This window comes from Equus przewalskii, chromosome 22, assembly GCF_037783145.1.
Source record: "Equus przewalskii isolate Varuska chromosome 22, EquPr2, whole genome shotgun sequence".
In the NCBI taxonomy this organism is placed as follows: domain Eukaryota; kingdom Metazoa; phylum Chordata; class Mammalia; order Perissodactyla; family Equidae; genus Equus; species Equus przewalskii.
In genome coordinates, this window is record NC_091852.1 from 2,618,655 (window position 1) to 2,634,386 (window position 15,732).

Consider the following 15,732-nt stretch of genomic DNA (forward strand, 5'->3'; position numbering starts at 1 on the left):
CTTCTCTGTACCCCTGACAGGAACCCCACAGGCTGGAGTCACAGCCTTCGGCGCCTGGCCAGGCCGCCCCACCACGCATCAGCCCGAGAGTGCGGGCGCGCCACAGCCCCACCCAGGGGACCTCTGCCGCTGATATCTGTGGGACTTCATCCTGCCCCCTCCTCACGCCCACACGCATCTTCACTCCTTTTTGATCAAAGAATGGCCTTGTGAACAACAATCAGGAGCCCACAACAATCTGAGGCTGGGCGGTCCTGGGAAGATTAGCAGCTGTCCCCTGGGGTCGTTTCCCACTCTGCCACGTGCATTTCCAGGGGTGGGGGCTGATGGAAGGGGGCTGATGACTACTTAAAACCCCCTTTCGGGGCATCTCCCTGGCACACCCTCTGGCCAGGACATTCAGCTGTGACAGATGCTCCTGTCCCTGTCTGGGCTCACGTCTAGAAGCCACTGAGTCCTGGGTCTGAGGGGCTGGAAGCTCCAGCCTCTCCCCAGCCCATGACTTGGTTGAAAAGGAAAATTCTGACCTTACCCTCAGGTGGCCACCACAGCACAGCCACAATGCCTGCAAACAGCCCCCGAGAGCGAATTCCTCAGGAGCCGTTGAGCTGAGCCCAGTGGCTGGCCCAGGGGAGCCCACAGGCCCACTTGGCTCCACGCCCACGTTGTGAGCCTGGGGCTGGTGCCCACACTAGGGGCTGAGCCAGCGTCTGGGGAATGGTGGGTCAGAGCATGTTACTCCTCATACACAGTTTGGCCTGATGAAGGCATTAAGAATTCAAAGTCCTGAAAAGACTATGCCACCATCCCACGCATGAATTCAAAGCGAAAAAAAGAAAAAAATGAACAGCAAGCAAAAAGAGAAAAGAAGCCTAGGGAAATTCTTACTTCTTCCTCCTGTGATAACCACTTTAAAGATTTTTTTTTGAAATAACAAATACCAAATATACCAAAGAATAACAAATATTCTTCCAAAAAGCAGTCCATCCTTTCCTGTGTCCCTCCCTGGGGGCCGGCGTGGCTGGGCTGCTCTGAACACATGGGGCGTCTTGTACATTTTTCTGCAAGCTTTGCTGTTACCTGGATAGTCTCAGGTTCCTACTTCACCTTTTTTCCCCCCTTCTTTTAAAAAGATTGTAGTAAAAGAGAGATAAAATTTCTCATTTTAACCCTTTGTGACCGCACAGTGCAGTGGCACTAATTATGCAGTGACGTTAACTCACATTGTGGTGCCACCATCACAACCATCCACGTCCAGAACTTTTTTCATCTTGCAAAACTGAAACTCTTTTCTTACTCTCAACGAAGAACTTCCACTCTCGAGCTCAGGTCTCCCAATGACCCTCCCGGACTCACAGCCAGGCTGGCATCTAGCCACTGTTCACGCAGGAGCAGCCAGGCTGGCTCTTCCCTTCGGAGAGGCTTTTCTGGGGTCACACTGTCAGGGTTTAGTAAGACTTGTGTGGACTCTGGACACTGACAGGGCCGAATGTTGTTTCGATTTCAAGGAATCCTGTAGTTGTTATTGGAAACCCCTGTCTGCAAAAAAGGCCACCAGAGTCGCCCCCAGAGTTCTGATTCCTTTTCGAAGGTGTGAGATCCAGATTTTGGAACCAATCAGAATTCCCCGAAGTGCCCTCCAGCCCATGCCACAGAGGCCCTGCGTCCCATGTGGAGACCTCAGGCCCCCCAGGGCAGCTGGCATCTGGGCTTTGTACCAAGGGGCAGCCACAGCCCAGAGGCCATGAAGAGCATGTTGTCCAAGCGCATTTCACGGCAACGCTAAGAAGGGCCCCACGGAAGGCTTTGCTTTCTGGCTCCTATACACTTGCACCCTTTGATTCTCACTGTGCCCGCAGGAAGTAAGCTATGGTCTGGTTTCTTCCCGCTGCAGGAGGTACAGCTGTCTACACATGGTGGGGCTTTGCCAGTTTCAGCCTAACCAGGTTCATGGCATGACCCCAAAAGGCACGCTGAATGCCCCTCAAGGCATTTCCCAGGATGGGGCAATGAGCTCAGTGGTCCTGAAGCTCTTCAAATTCGGGTTGTACTGAATCCTAAGTATGGCTTCAGCACCTCAGGAGCCCAGGAGGCCACGTCACCTTATGAACTCAGGGCCTACAGAGAAGTGTGAGGACCCTGCAGCACTCTGCACTGTTGGTCACGATCCTCCCTCCGCCCTTCTGTTAACACAACTCCCAGCTGGGGGAGGACTGCTCCTTCCCAGGAGCCACTCTGGGCCACTGGGGCCAGGCCAGTCGGGTAACTCTATCTCCCCCAACCACCATGCTTTGCGTAAGGACAGCTCTGTGACCCAAGATGGACAGGTCAGAATCCTTCTCTGGGACTGGACATACAGATGCTGCCGGAGGCGAACCCCTGTCCCTGAGGTCCAGCGGCCTGGCGCTGTATCCCCGCAGCGGGAGGCACTCTTCCAAAGTAGGAGCGAATGAAGTTGACATCTAGGAGGGAGCTGATACAAGAAAAGGAGATTCCACTCTTCCAAGGCAACTAGAATTTCATTTTCCTTGTCCTCCTTTCTGGGCAAGTCCATGTGTAGCTTTCAGTTTTATTTCATTAATATTTCTTTCCTCATTGTAATAGTAAATCATGTTTACTGTGGACAATTTGGGCAAAACAGAGACAAACTGTATTCCCACCATCACAGAGAAAATCATCGTCACCGTTTCAGTCTTTTTCCTTCCAATTTTTTTTCTTCACCCATTTCTTTTCAAAGCTGTCTTGAGATTTTGCTAGAGGTCTTGTCACTCACAGCTCCCAGCGGGTCAGAGCTGGAGTCCCAGCTGCTGGCCTGGGTTGGGGGGCCCAGTGAGACAAGGGGAGGCAGAGAAGGGTCTTCCATGTAGGGTGTCCTTGCCGCTCGCTGCAGGGCCCCACGCCCTCCACCTGTGTCCAGAGACAGGCGGCTTCCCCCGCCCCCTGCTGCCGAGACTAAAGGATTCAATTTGGTGTTTGGTTCACCCAAGGACATTGGGAGGAGCCCCTTTCCTTTAAAGTGAGAACAAATGTGAAGATCACCTGGGCTCTTTTTCCTTCTCAGACCATTCTCAATCTGAGGAATAATTGAGCACCTAAAGAAACTGGGTTGTCCTCCGCCCCCGGGAGTTTAGGTTTAACGACTTTGTGCGTTTCAGATTGGTTGTGCCCCAGGTGGAGTACTGGTAAGTGAAAACAAAGCAAAGAAAAAGAATCCTTTTTGAATTAAAGACCAACAAACTAATGCAACAAGCAACAGTTTATTTTTTAAAAAAGGAAAAAAATAAACAAAAAAGAAAAGAAAAACAAACAACTTTTTACTACATCTTATAGATTCAGTAAAAATACCTGTATTAATATATATGTATATACATATTGCATATATATATATATATACACACACATATAACATTAAAATTACATGCTTCTCAGGACAGAAGAATCAGGACATGTTCCCTCATATCAATTTAAAACTATCACAATTTAAAACCACTGCAAGAAAAGTTGCTTCTTTTATTTTCTCTCTCGGACTTCAAGTACAGGAAATTATCAGACAGGATCTAAAGTGGAAAGCCACCTGCTCGCACAGACGAGGGTGGCCTGCACGAGTCGGGAGGCAGGGTCTCCGGGGTCCTCACGTGGCCTCCCCACCCTTCTGCGGAGCAGCCTCCTCCTGAGAGGGCAGGAGCGAGAAGCGGGACGTCCTGAGGTCCATGTGGACATTCACACGACGTTTCAACAAAAGCAAACGAGAACATGTCTACCGTAGCAACAGCACTGGCCGGACGGCGCTCTGGGGGGGGGGCGTTCCTCCCTCCCCTTTCCTTGACAAATGAAACACGAAACCGCTGGGAACACAACTCAGGGTGAAGCACCTCTGGCGATGATCAGCCAACAGCAGGGGACAGAGAGGGGCGTTTCCTTCGTGACAGCTGCTGGCTGACTCATGATTTCAAACACACCCTCTTCTGCAAAAGGCACTCACATAATGTCTGTTTATAAATCATACAGTGCGATTCCATACATGGGAGTTTTTCCTACAAATATAAAAGAGAGAAGCTGAGGACATGGTATAACAAAGAAAAGAGTATAAGAAATACACCTTTTGGATAAATGTGCGCTTTTTTTTAAAGGACAATCTATATAGTAGTTAAAAAAATTTTCATTGAAAAGTTAGGAATTCCAGTAAAATTATCAGTAAGAAGCAAGGTACTAGAGGATGAGAGATGGGGTCCAGAACACAGAGCAGAGGGGTGCTAGTTTTTCAAATGGCCAAAGGAAAGGATATGGTCTGTTCTTAAACTAGAAAGACCATGTAATGCAACGGAACGTGTGGGAAGGAGGGAGGTAGTGGCAGAGAAATAGGTGATGTGGGAGGGAGGGTGGCGTCCCTCAGCAAGTGGGCGGACGAAGGGATGCACCGGAATCTCTGACGGCAAGACGGGCTGATCCCCCTTGCTTCTGCAGTGCGAAGAGACCCTGCCCAAAACGAAGGCTGCCCTCACCGGGACACGACTGAGCTAATGGAATTATAGGACGTGCCGCTGTTGCAGCTCGAGGCGTAGGCCTCCTGGCCATTGCCGTCCAGGTTGATTTTGAACACAGAGGAGGCCTTCAGCAGAAAGTCGGCCGCATCCCGGCGCCCCAGCTCCCGCAGTTTGGACATGAGGACGCCGACCGTGCTCTCAGGGTAGGAGGTCCATTCCCGGAGCAGGGCGTGGAGCGGGCTCGGGAGGAACTCCTTAGGAGCCCCATTATTGGTGTTGTACTTTGCCACAAGGTCAGGGAGGCCCAAGTTCATGGCAAGAAGGCACCAGTCCTTCCCCATGGGGTCGGGCGGGTCCAGCAGGCGACTGAGTTTCCTCCGGGTCAGGAGGTTCAGGTCTGACGCGTGGATGTCCATCCCCAGGCTGGCCTGCGAGTAGATGTCATGGCAGCCGAAGCACATGATGCTGCTGAAGCTCTCCCTGTACCCGCCCATGGTGTTGGTCAGCGAGGTCTCCTTCAGGGTCTGCGCCCGGAAGAAGTCTCTCGGCTGGTAGATCATGACCGGCTCGTGGTGCTCCCTCAGCTGCTGGGGGCTCAGGTAATGCTTCACCGTCAACAGCCCAGGCAGCGTGGTGGCCATGACGTTCTCGATGGTGCTGCACACCGAGTCCAGCAGGAGGCAGCACTTGATCTTTTCCGTCTCCAGACCACGCACCTGGACCTCGATGCCCTGGCCGTGGTTGACCAGCAGCACCAGCAGCTCGGCCCCGCGGTTGGCAATCTTGCAGCCATTCACCCACAGGCGGATGTCTGCGTCGCCCTCGGTGCTCTGCTGGTGGATCCACCGGCAGAGGTTCACCTGGACCTTGTGAAAGATGCCGCACGGGAAGGGGGTGAGGTGCTCCACCGGGACGATGCGCACGCCGCCGTAGACCATCACCTCGTCCTCCTCGTCCGTCCAGGAGCGGTGCAGGCTGTCTGTCTTGATCAGGGCGGGGATGTCCACCATGGTCCCACTGCTCAGGTCCCGGGCGCAGATGTCCATGGCATCCAGGATCTGCAACAGCTCCTCCACGTCGCTGTCGGGCACCAGGCGCTGCACGTCCTCCATGGTGTAGCGGCCCCGGTAATGGTGCAGGGCCCGGGGGGTCTCGACGGAGAGCAGCTTCCCCAGGACGCTGGTGCAGAGCCAGCGGGGGTCCAGGAGCAGCACGTCCTGGACTGTTTCACTCTGCATGATGTTGATCTGCCAGAGGGGGACAACAGGAGGTCACACACAGGAACATAAATGGACGGGTGCAGCAGCTGCTCAGAGCACCCAAGGGCCCGAGCAGTGACAAGATCTGTGCGGATGTGGCAAGGAATGACCCAGGGCATTCACGTGGATGGATCTGAGAAACCAAACGCTGAGCCCGAAAACCCAGCTTGGGAATGTCATAAGAGAGATTCTGAAAAGACTATCTTGGACTCTAAAAAATGTAATGAAAGGCAAAAAAGAGAGAAAGAGATGGCAGCCAAATGTAATGAGTGATTTTTGACTGGATTCTGAATCCAAAAATAAATACATAAATGAATACAAACAGGTATATAAGAAATCATTGGGACAAGTGGCAAACACTTGAATGAAAACTACATGCTTAATAAAGTATTGTATCAATGTTACGGTTCCAGAATGTGAAAATTATATTGCGGTTATGTGGAAGAATGTCCTTCTCCTTAGAAGATACAGGCTAAATTATTTAGGGGTAAAATGCCACGATATTTAAAAAGTAAATAGACAAACAGACGAGAGAAGGATAAAGCAAGTGTAGCAAAAGGAGACAATTGGTTAATTTAGGTGTGGTGTATACGAGGAGTCGTAGTACTATTCTTGCAACTTCTCTGAAGGCTTGAAATCTTTCAAAAAAGATTCAGAACAATGTTCTATCACTACATAAATTTCTCACACACATTCATACAAAAGGTGTGGCAGGACATCCACCGTGACAGTGGCTGGCCCTCGAGCGGGGAGGGAGCGGGCAGGCTGCAGGTGATCCGCGAGCCAGCATCTACTTCTTGATAAGGCATCTGGTGGGACACCATCTGCAGTTGAGACCACCTGTCAGCTCAGGGTCATCGAACACAGACTGATAAACTGTCCCATACTGGAGAAGACTAAGGTTGGCTAAGCCCATTGTGGGGTCCTGGGCCAGAAAAAAGTCACTAGGAGGACAACTGGTGACATTTAAATAAGATCCGCAGATTAGTCCTGGAGGGCAGTAACAACGCTGGAGGAGAGGCTGGCGGCCCTCAGAGGGCCACCTGATTTGGAATTCCCTTCTCCTCACCCCCCCCGCCTTTTTTTTTTTTGAGTAAGATTGGCCCTGAGCTAACATCTGTGCCTGTCTTCCTCTACTTTATATGTGGGACGCCTGCCACCGCATGGCCCAACAAGCACCCGGGATCTCAACTGGAGAACCCCGGGCCGCCAAAGTGCAACACGCGAACTTAACCTCTGAGCACTGGGCTGGCCCCTTTTTTCCTCTACTTTCAAGTCTTTGTTTATTTACGTGCTACATCTCATGGGCAAGGAGGTATGTGATGCCAAATAAAGTGAATTATAGGCTATGATCGAGAAAGCTGTTGATCAAATCCTAGAAATGAGAGAATACCGTGCCAAAAGGAGTGAGTGTATGATTATGATGAAAACATCTTCTCATATCCAGCAGCATTTTATAACATGGCCTTTAACCCTCCAGCTACCCCCATCCTCAGATCCACTTTAAAGTGTCGTGGGAGGGGCCAGTGGAGTAGCGGCAGTTTCATGAGTCCCAAAGCTGAAGCCATCCCCGCCTGAGGCTCCAGTTTTCAGGGTCACTGGCTCTGGACTCAGTTTTGATTTCAAGCTGATACGATTCACACAAACCAGCCACAGGGTCAGAGGTGGCACGTGAGATCGGAGGGGCAGCTGCTGTGCTCTAAAATTCTCAGAACTGCTCTTCTTGGCCCAGATTAGCCTATGCCGTCTCCTGACTACACACATGGAGAATGGGAAGGCTATGCCCCCCCTTCTGGAGCCGGGCACACAGTGCAATTTAGAACAGGTTCTCCACTGCATCTCAGTGCCGAATGTGGAGCAAGGACTCCCATCTCTTGGTCATTCCCGCGGGTCACTGTGCCTTAGCGTCTCCAGACATCGCACTGTCACAGCCATTTCTTGACTGCCCGTGAACCCAAGAGGTCTGCTTGGAGCGGTACCAGCCCGTGGAGAGCAGCCATCCTGAGGGCAGCTCAGCCCCAGGTGCCCCAGGTCGAGAGCAGGGAGGCCCATCCCCCGGTGCACTGGGAACTGTGCTCCCTAACTAAGAAGCTGGAAAACAAGCCAGAGTGAACAAAACCACAGCTCTTGGGGTGGAGAGGGGCGCAGGGAACTGCTCAGGCGGTCACTGAGGCCCTGTGCAGCAACCTCGTGTCTGGACATAGTGTGGGGTGTGGGGCGGCTTCCATGCTGCCTCCCCAGGCCCAGCCCACCCTCAGATGCTGGGACTGGCGACAGAAATGAGTCCCCGGTGGCCCCTCAGAGCCCCGCCTGGCTGGAGGAGCCCTTACCTCGCCCGCACTGTGCAGCTGCTGGGCTATGCGCCGCAGGTCCTCCTGACTGGCCAGGGGGTTCAGCTGGTCCTGCACGTCACACACGAACTGCTGCAGTGACATCAGCTGGTTGGGCCCGTTGAGCTTCCTCCAGGAAGGCAGCGTGGAGATGATTTTCTCGCACAGGTGAGTCATTGGAGGGCAGACCTAGAAGATACAGGACCGGACAGGTCAACGGACGGCTGTGGCGACTCAGGCGGAGCACGGCAGAAACGGCACCACTCACGTCTGCGCCGACGCTCGCGAGTCTTTGCGTAAGTTAGGGCTCTTTTGGTGAGGCACTTGGCAGTTCTTACTCCAGCGTGGCCCTTAAGCAGAACCTACGTATGAGTCACGCAATTTGCAGAGGCTTTCATTTCTATTGCTCACGTTAACCGGATGGTGAGGCTTCACAAGGACGTTTCTGGAATTGTGGACTCAATCAACTAACGTTCACTAATTCCTGATGTTTTACTCCCTCCCTCCCTCACGTGGAATGACAGTGTCAGCCAGAGGATGGTCACTTCAGGAACACAGAGAGGAAAAGAGAATAAGTATCATGATCAATACCAGAGTGGGTTTTTAACAATAAATTCGATATTTATGGAAATTGTTGTTGAAATATTATTTCAAATTAGCCTAATTCTTGGTAATTGGCTTGAAATGGCTTTTTAATCTCTTAACTTAGTTAAACAGATCAGTCTATGTTACAGACTCGTATAATCAGCACCCCTTCCTGACTAGAACCACACCAGCCAGACACTGCACTGCATCACTAATCGGGCAGCCCCTTCTGGAATCCTGCCTTTTCTGTCAGTTACGTCCACTCCCTATTAACAAACACAACTCCCAAGGAGAAAGGGAGTTTACTTGGTGGGCTCCACCTGCCTGACCTCAGGAGTTGGGGGGGTGGAGCAGAAGGCACGTCACACCCCCCCTAAAAACTCTCCAGGGACCCCCTCCCCCTGCAGCACCCACAGATCACCGTTCCTGATGGCCGTCCACTGCTTTCTGTGGCCAGGTTGCTCTGAGGCCCCCAGTCTGCTCCTCGCCTGCTGGCCGTGCCACGGTGGGGCCCTATCAGAAAGCGGGGGCCAGGCTTCATTAGCGAGCAGTGGGTCCCTGCAAACCCCGCCAGCTCGTCTGGGACCGGAGCCTGGTGTCGGAAGCTCAGCATGTCCCGCCGGGCAAGCCCTAAGCTGTCACTAGAGGGGGCACCCGCTGGGCAGGGGGCGAGAGGCACATCCCCCGAGTGGACACTGGCTTGTGCAGCACGAACATTTCCGGGGGCATTGCAGCATTTTTCCCTCGGGACGCTTGCCCTTTCCAGACCAATTTTGGAGAGTTTTTTGAATAGTACAGATAGTAACCTGTTATGTGTCAAAGACATTGAGAATATTTCTCCCCAGTCTATCTCACCTTTTAACTGTGTTGATAGAATTTATTTGCCAGAAAAATTTTTTTAACTTTTCTCAATGAGGCATATTTTCTTTGAAAACGTCTAGGGCTTCCTATCTCAGTTTAAAAGTTTTCCCAACCCTTCCTAAGTTGCTGTAAAAATACACTCTCTCATATTTCCACTCAGGATATGTTTTATTTTTTTCCATTTAAAGCTTTAATCCACCCAGAATTTATTTTGCACCATGCAGTGACCAGGACTTCGACCTTATTTCCCTCTAGGCAAACAGCCAGTTGCACCAGATCATTCATTAAATAACATTTTCCCCATCAAACTGAAACAATGTCTTTCTTTTCTATTAAATTTCTGTAGATGTGATTTACTTGTAAACCCTAATCTATTCCACTTATTTATTGATCGATCAATTACAGAGCCTTTCTCATACGTTTTATTTATTCTTCCATTGGAATTTTAAGATAAAAAGCCCCATCTCCTCAATCCCGTCTAGCAGTGTATGAAGTCTATACAACCCAGGAAAGCTAACGTACGTTAGTAAGATCTTGCCATCCAAGAACACAGTCTCATTCCACTTGTTTATCCACTATTTCATGCACCTCGATAAATTTTGCTGGTAACTGTTTTTCTACTTTTCTAAATGTTTCATGACAAGCACTTTTAAATTGCTTTTGTACATGTGTAAAAAGCAGCTTTACTTTCACACAAACCTCTAAAACTGTCAGAATTTCATACACTCTAAGGTGGTCCACCTTGCCCATAGCAACCCCTGCACCTCGCGGCCCCCTTCGTTTCTCAACTCTTCCTTCCTCATCCCAGAGCAACAGAATAAAAACATGTCCATCGGCCACCTCTACTGGGCCCCTGAAAGCCGAACCAAACCAAGCCGGCCACTCAAACCTCCTGGGGCCACTGGATGTGACTGGACGGTCTGGGCGAGGCTGGGTTCCAGCCCTCCCGGGTGTACTCACTGAAACAATCTGGCTCCGTATTTCTTGCAGGTGATTTCGAAGCACCTTCATGTCCTTAGACCCGGAAGCCCCGGCGTCCAGAACAAACAGCTTATTTGAAATGTGAAGATCGTTCCCAAACCTGAGGGAAGAGCAGTGTCCTCATTAGAGTGACTCAGTGTGACCAGGTGTTCCCATGGCCGGGCCAGGCTCCTACTGGTCCAAAAGGCTGGCTGGAGGCAAGGAAGCTCTGATGACCTTGCAAAGTCCCCTCCACCCTGCTGTTCACTGGTCTCTGTCACGTTACCCTGGTGCCGAGACTTGGGGAAACCTGGGTGCTCAGAGTCATGCCGATGGTGCCTTGGCTTCCACAAAGCGGCAGGAACACAGCACGAAAAGATAACAGCTTCCCCAGACACAGGCAGGGTGAGGCCTAATGCGCTCACCTTACAACTTAGGAGAAGAGATGCTGTTGAAAGTTGACGGACTAAGAATAGAGGGACGAGTATGAGTTAGTCCCTAGACCTAAAAATACTAATAGAAGCCCTATTTTTCATATCATGAAGATAATATAGAAGTGTCTTCGGTTGATAAACCAAGAATTCGAGTTCTAGCACGTTATATAGAGCTGCAGGTTCAAACTTTTTTGACAGACATTAAGTAAAAATACGTATTTTTACACTGTGACCCTGTGCACATTCACATTTATAAGTGAAACAAAAGTTTAACAAAAATATTTGACATGAAATGCACTCACATCTTCCATTCCACTCCATCTACCCTGCTCCACCCCATCCCACTTTACAAGGACGTGGGCAGGACCTCCTAAAGGAGTTTCATGACCCTCCATGGGTTTTAACTCATAGTGGTATGATGATAACCGCCAAAAGAACTGAAAGCTAAAAACTAAAATAAGTGAGAAGCTGCTGTAAAACCTGGTGACTACAGTTGGCGACACTGCATTATAGGATCAAAATTTGCTGCGAGAGCAGAACTTACATGTTCTCGAGAAAAAGAGCTAAGTGTGTGAAGTGATGGACATGTTAATTAACTAGATGAGGAATCCTTTCACAATGTATACACACATCAAATCTCCACGATGTACACTTTAAATATCTTACAATTTTGCCAATTATACCTCAATAAAGATGAAAAACAATACCTGAAACAACGAGAAGAAGTCCCTTCCGGGCAGGGGTACCCGAGGGGAGAAGAGGAGTCAGAAGACCGGGCAGGGGTACCGAGGGGAGAAGAGGAGTCGGAAGACCGGGCAGGGGTACCGAGGGGAGAAGAGGAGTCAGAAGACCGGGCAGGGGTACCGAGGGGAGAAGAGGAGTCGGAAGACCGGGCAGGGGTACCGAGGGGAGAAGAGGAGTCGGAAGACCCGGCAGGGGTACCGAGGGGAGAAGAGGAGTCGGAAGACCGGGCAGGGGTACCGAGGGAAGAAGAGGAGTCGGAAGACAGCTGCCTTGTATCCCGCGCTCTTGATACTGTTTGATTTGTCATTATGTGTATTGAATGCTTTGATGAAAATAAAAAATACAACGAAAAAGGCAACTGAAGGAAAGAGGCCTTGAATTTCTTTAATTCCTTTCTCTGGCTCACACGACCTGGGCTGTGTTACCCTGAAGACCCAGCACCTGCCCCTTACCTGTTCCTGATTTCTTTCAGCAATGACGTGTCTTTGTCATATCCAAACTCGCCTCCGGCTGGACGAGGCACATTCATGATGTCGGCGTGCGTGGCCACCAGGACGACTCGGAGTGGGTTCTTCAGCTTGCCGCCGAAAGCTGGGGGAGAGAGAGAACTGTTTCGGAGAGGGCTTCTCCTCCCTGGCCATCTCTCCTCCCCAGGTGAGGAGGGGCGCGCTGGCCTCAGGCCCAGCTGTCTCTCCAGGTGGATGTGAACCCTGCCCAAAGACGCGAGAGCCCTGTGCCCGCGGTGTGGCGTGGCCTCTAGAAGGCCCCAGGCCCAGCCAACAACAAGGAGCCATTTCCTGCGCCTCAAGGAGGCTGCTCTGAAGTGGCCCAGAAACAACGTTGGAACACAGGCAGCCTCTCAGCTCTTCCTGCAGAGGCCCGGCTTGCACGGCAAGGGAGCTCTAACCTCTGCCTTGACAACACCAAGCACAGCCCTCTGAACGCAGCAAACCGCAGACACGGCTCAGAAGAGGAACTCCTGCAGCTCACACGGACGGAGAGCCTCTCACTACGGGAGTGTTTAAAAGAAACCAGGAAGAGGAAGGAGAAAGAAAGGCAAAACGGTGGCACGCCAAGAGTGATTAAGCCCCAGTTATTGGATTGTTAGATGCTTTTCAAGAGAAAATTGACTGCCGAGTTTTATATTTCACCACGGAAGGCGGCTGCTTTTGTTGTACGAAAAGAAGAAAAGCACTTTATTCCACGCGATCGTCTCTTCAAGGAATAAAGTTAACGCCTTCAGTCAACACGGGCCTCCTCCTTCCATTCCTGACGGAGCTACAGCAGGAAGGGGGCTCACCCTGTTGACTAATCCTGGCCATCAGGTGAGGCACAGTCACCCTCAAAGGAGCTGTTTCACTTGGCACCCAGCAAAGGCGACCATGCCGTAAAGAATGTAAGAAAAGGATCTCAAGCAATTGCTCAGACTTTTGTCTCCATGGCAGGAAAACTCAATCGTGAAGGAACTCCTGGCAGAACAAAGGAACAGGGGAGCCTCAGAAAGCCTCCACCGTGGGAATCTTCCAGCAGGAAGGAGGGCCGAAGGCAGCCGCAGCTGTTGGCCGCAAGCTGCAGGACCTGAGCACAGCTGGGGCGCAAGGCTGGCGGGAGGGGCCTGCACTCCCCGCGTCTGAGCTCACCTATGGGCTCTTCAACCGGCACAAGAGACTTCAGGAAACTGAGCCAGAAGATCACTTGGTTCAGCTGGATCTCGTAGGGTTCTTCCAGACTAAAAACGATGACATGGATCGATGTGGGATCGTTTGCAGCAAAATAGTCATAACAGCAGAAGTATACAGGATTTCCAGAGAACTCCCACACACTGAAATCGCCAACTCCTAAGGAGAAAAACGAAGATGACTATGGTGAAACAGCACTGCCAAATCTCAATCACTTTTCCTAGCACTTTAGGGATTCCCAGTAGGGATGTCCACGGCATTCATCTGTTTATCTGTGTATCTGCTTAAGCACAGATCTATGTACGTAACATCTATATATCCCTATTACGGATGCCTATGTGTGTTTCTATAGCCACACCTTTTACCTGTAAATCTAAAAATCTACTTACATCTCTATCTGCTTATCCATTTTGCTAAACACTTTCATCATTGTATCTGTATCTATATCTCTATCATGTCTACTTATAAATACCCTGGAGTGGTATAGACACACACACAACACTCTCACACACGTGTGTGTCTGCATGCCTAAAAGCATACATGGAAATGTCTGTGTATACATACATACTTTGTTTTTCCCTCGTAAATATTATGAAATTGAAATGCACTATGAAATTATTATGCACTCTGAAATGCAAGCTTAATTTTGGTTAAGCAGTAACTAAATTCACCTTCTACAGGGAGTGAGCGACCTGCTCAGGCTGGTCAGAATCAAGCAGGTGCTGTGCACAGGTGTAAAATGCACTAGCCGATTAGCAGCTCTGCATATGAAGGATGTAGGTGGAACTGGAAGGAGTCGGTAGGGGCAGAGTCAAGCAGGGTTCCAAGGTTTAGTGTATGTGTCTATGGGGGGGGGGTCAGTTGCTCCCCCACACTGGAGCTGCAGGTGCCCTGGTTTTCGTAAAGTGCCTGAGGGTAAGATTCTGACCTGGAGTTCCCAAGGCACCTAGAACCTCCTAATGACTGTCCAGACACATGGACGCCCCCACTTCTATACTGCCGCATCCCCCCAGGATGGTGACCACCTACCCAGCGGCCTCTGGGGTGGCCTGGCAGGGCCACTTATGTTACAGGATTTCAGGCTCTCTTTCCCTAATTTTTCCCCTCAGTGCTTATTCTGTGCCAGGAATTCTGCAGTTAGGAGTCATTTTGGAAGATTCATTTAGAAAAGTCAGGGCTTTTCCAGAACTTTCTCTAGGAGCATGGGCACTCCTGGGGGGATGACCCTCTAAGTCTGGCAGCTCAAGCCTCAGTGTGAAGAGTTCTGGAACTCAGAAATAGGCCCTCTGAGCCTCGGGAGCACCGGCAGCCAGACTTGGAACGGGGTGAAGGCCTATGGAGGACAGGGGGTGAGGGCCGGGATGGTGGGGTACCGTGCACACGCCTCTCCCCATTTTACAGATGCAGGAACTGAGTCTCAGAGAAACTGCTTTATTCCTGCTCTAAACTGCATCTCAACAAGGCAGGGGGCTGGGGTTCTAGTGACCTGGGCCCAGCTGGGGGCCCTGGGAGCTCCCGGGCTGCAACACCGAGAAGGCAGTGGTCACTGGAGGAAGCAAACCTTCCCTGGGAACATTTGAAGCTTTATCCCCTTGGAAAGGTTTGAGAGCAAAGAACACACTTAAAATTTAGCCTAAAAAAAAAAAAAATGCTGTGTCTCTATCAGAGCATTAGCAATGAGTGTAGATGATTTAAAAATAATTCTTCAAATGGCTAGTGGGAACTTTATGAGATTTCCCATCCAACTGGGTATTTAGCTCTACTTTAAAAAATGTATTCATTTACTCAACATTTAGTAGGCACCTACTGTGTGCCCGTGCTTTGCTGGACGCCAGGGACACCAGGCTGTTTAGTTGACTTTTTAGGGGCATTAACCAGCCACACTTCAGTCCTGGGTCACTCCCAATGGCACTTGCACCGGCTCTCCCCTGTCCTTTGTGCAGCCGTGGTGGACGCCCGTAGGACAGGCTCCCTAAGGGGAATGACTCACAGCCCTGGCAAAGGGAACCTGAGGTCCTGCCCCTGGGGGTGGGTGGGCCGTACCGTTCAAATAGGCATTCTGGATGTCGATGGCCTTGGTGGACTGGTCGTCAGCGGAGCAGTGCGGGTGGTGGGATGGGGCCACGAACACCTCCAGCATCCCTTTGGTGAGGCCCGGCTCGAACATCATGCTGCGGCTCCTCACGCTCACGTTCTCGCAGCCCGGGTACAGGTTGTTGATGCTCACGGAGACTGCAGGCCAGAGAGGACGCAGGTCAGACCTCGAGCAGGCAGCGTGCGTGCGTGCTCCCCTCCTAGCCCTGGCCCATGCGTGGTCCTTTTCCAGTACACGCTCTGTCCCCACCCTACTCCTGCCTCAGGCTGGGTTGTATGTATGCCCCCCACGTGTGCTGTGC

The 15,732-nt window shown here is 51.0% G+C and overlaps 1 protein-coding gene across 4 annotated transcripts in view; it reads right to left on the reverse strand.

Annotated features, from left to right (window-relative positions):
- Positions 1-3,238: 3,238 nt before the first annotated feature.
- The window catches only part of DAPK1 (death associated protein kinase 1), a 172,066-nt gene continuing 159,572 nt past the window's right edge, over positions 3,239-15,732 (reverse strand). For all 4 annotated transcript variants that reach the window (XM_070590713.1, XM_070590711.1, XM_070590712.1 and 1 more), the window contains exons 21-27: positions 15,380-15,568; positions 13,298-13,495; positions 12,110-12,248; positions 10,480-10,600; positions 8,074-8,262; positions 4,503-5,731; positions 3,239-4,034 (exon numbers count right to left, since the gene is read on the reverse strand). In XM_070590713.1, coding sequence (XP_070446814.1) covers positions 4,001-4,034; positions 4,503-5,731; positions 8,074-8,262; positions 10,480-10,600; positions 12,110-12,248; positions 13,298-13,495; positions 15,380-15,568 — 2,099 coding nt within the window. In that variant the 3' untranslated portion in view covers positions 3,239-4,000. The remainder of the gene's footprint in view (positions 4,035-4,502; positions 5,732-8,073; positions 8,263-10,479; positions 10,601-12,109; positions 12,249-13,297; positions 13,496-15,379; positions 15,569-15,732) is intronic.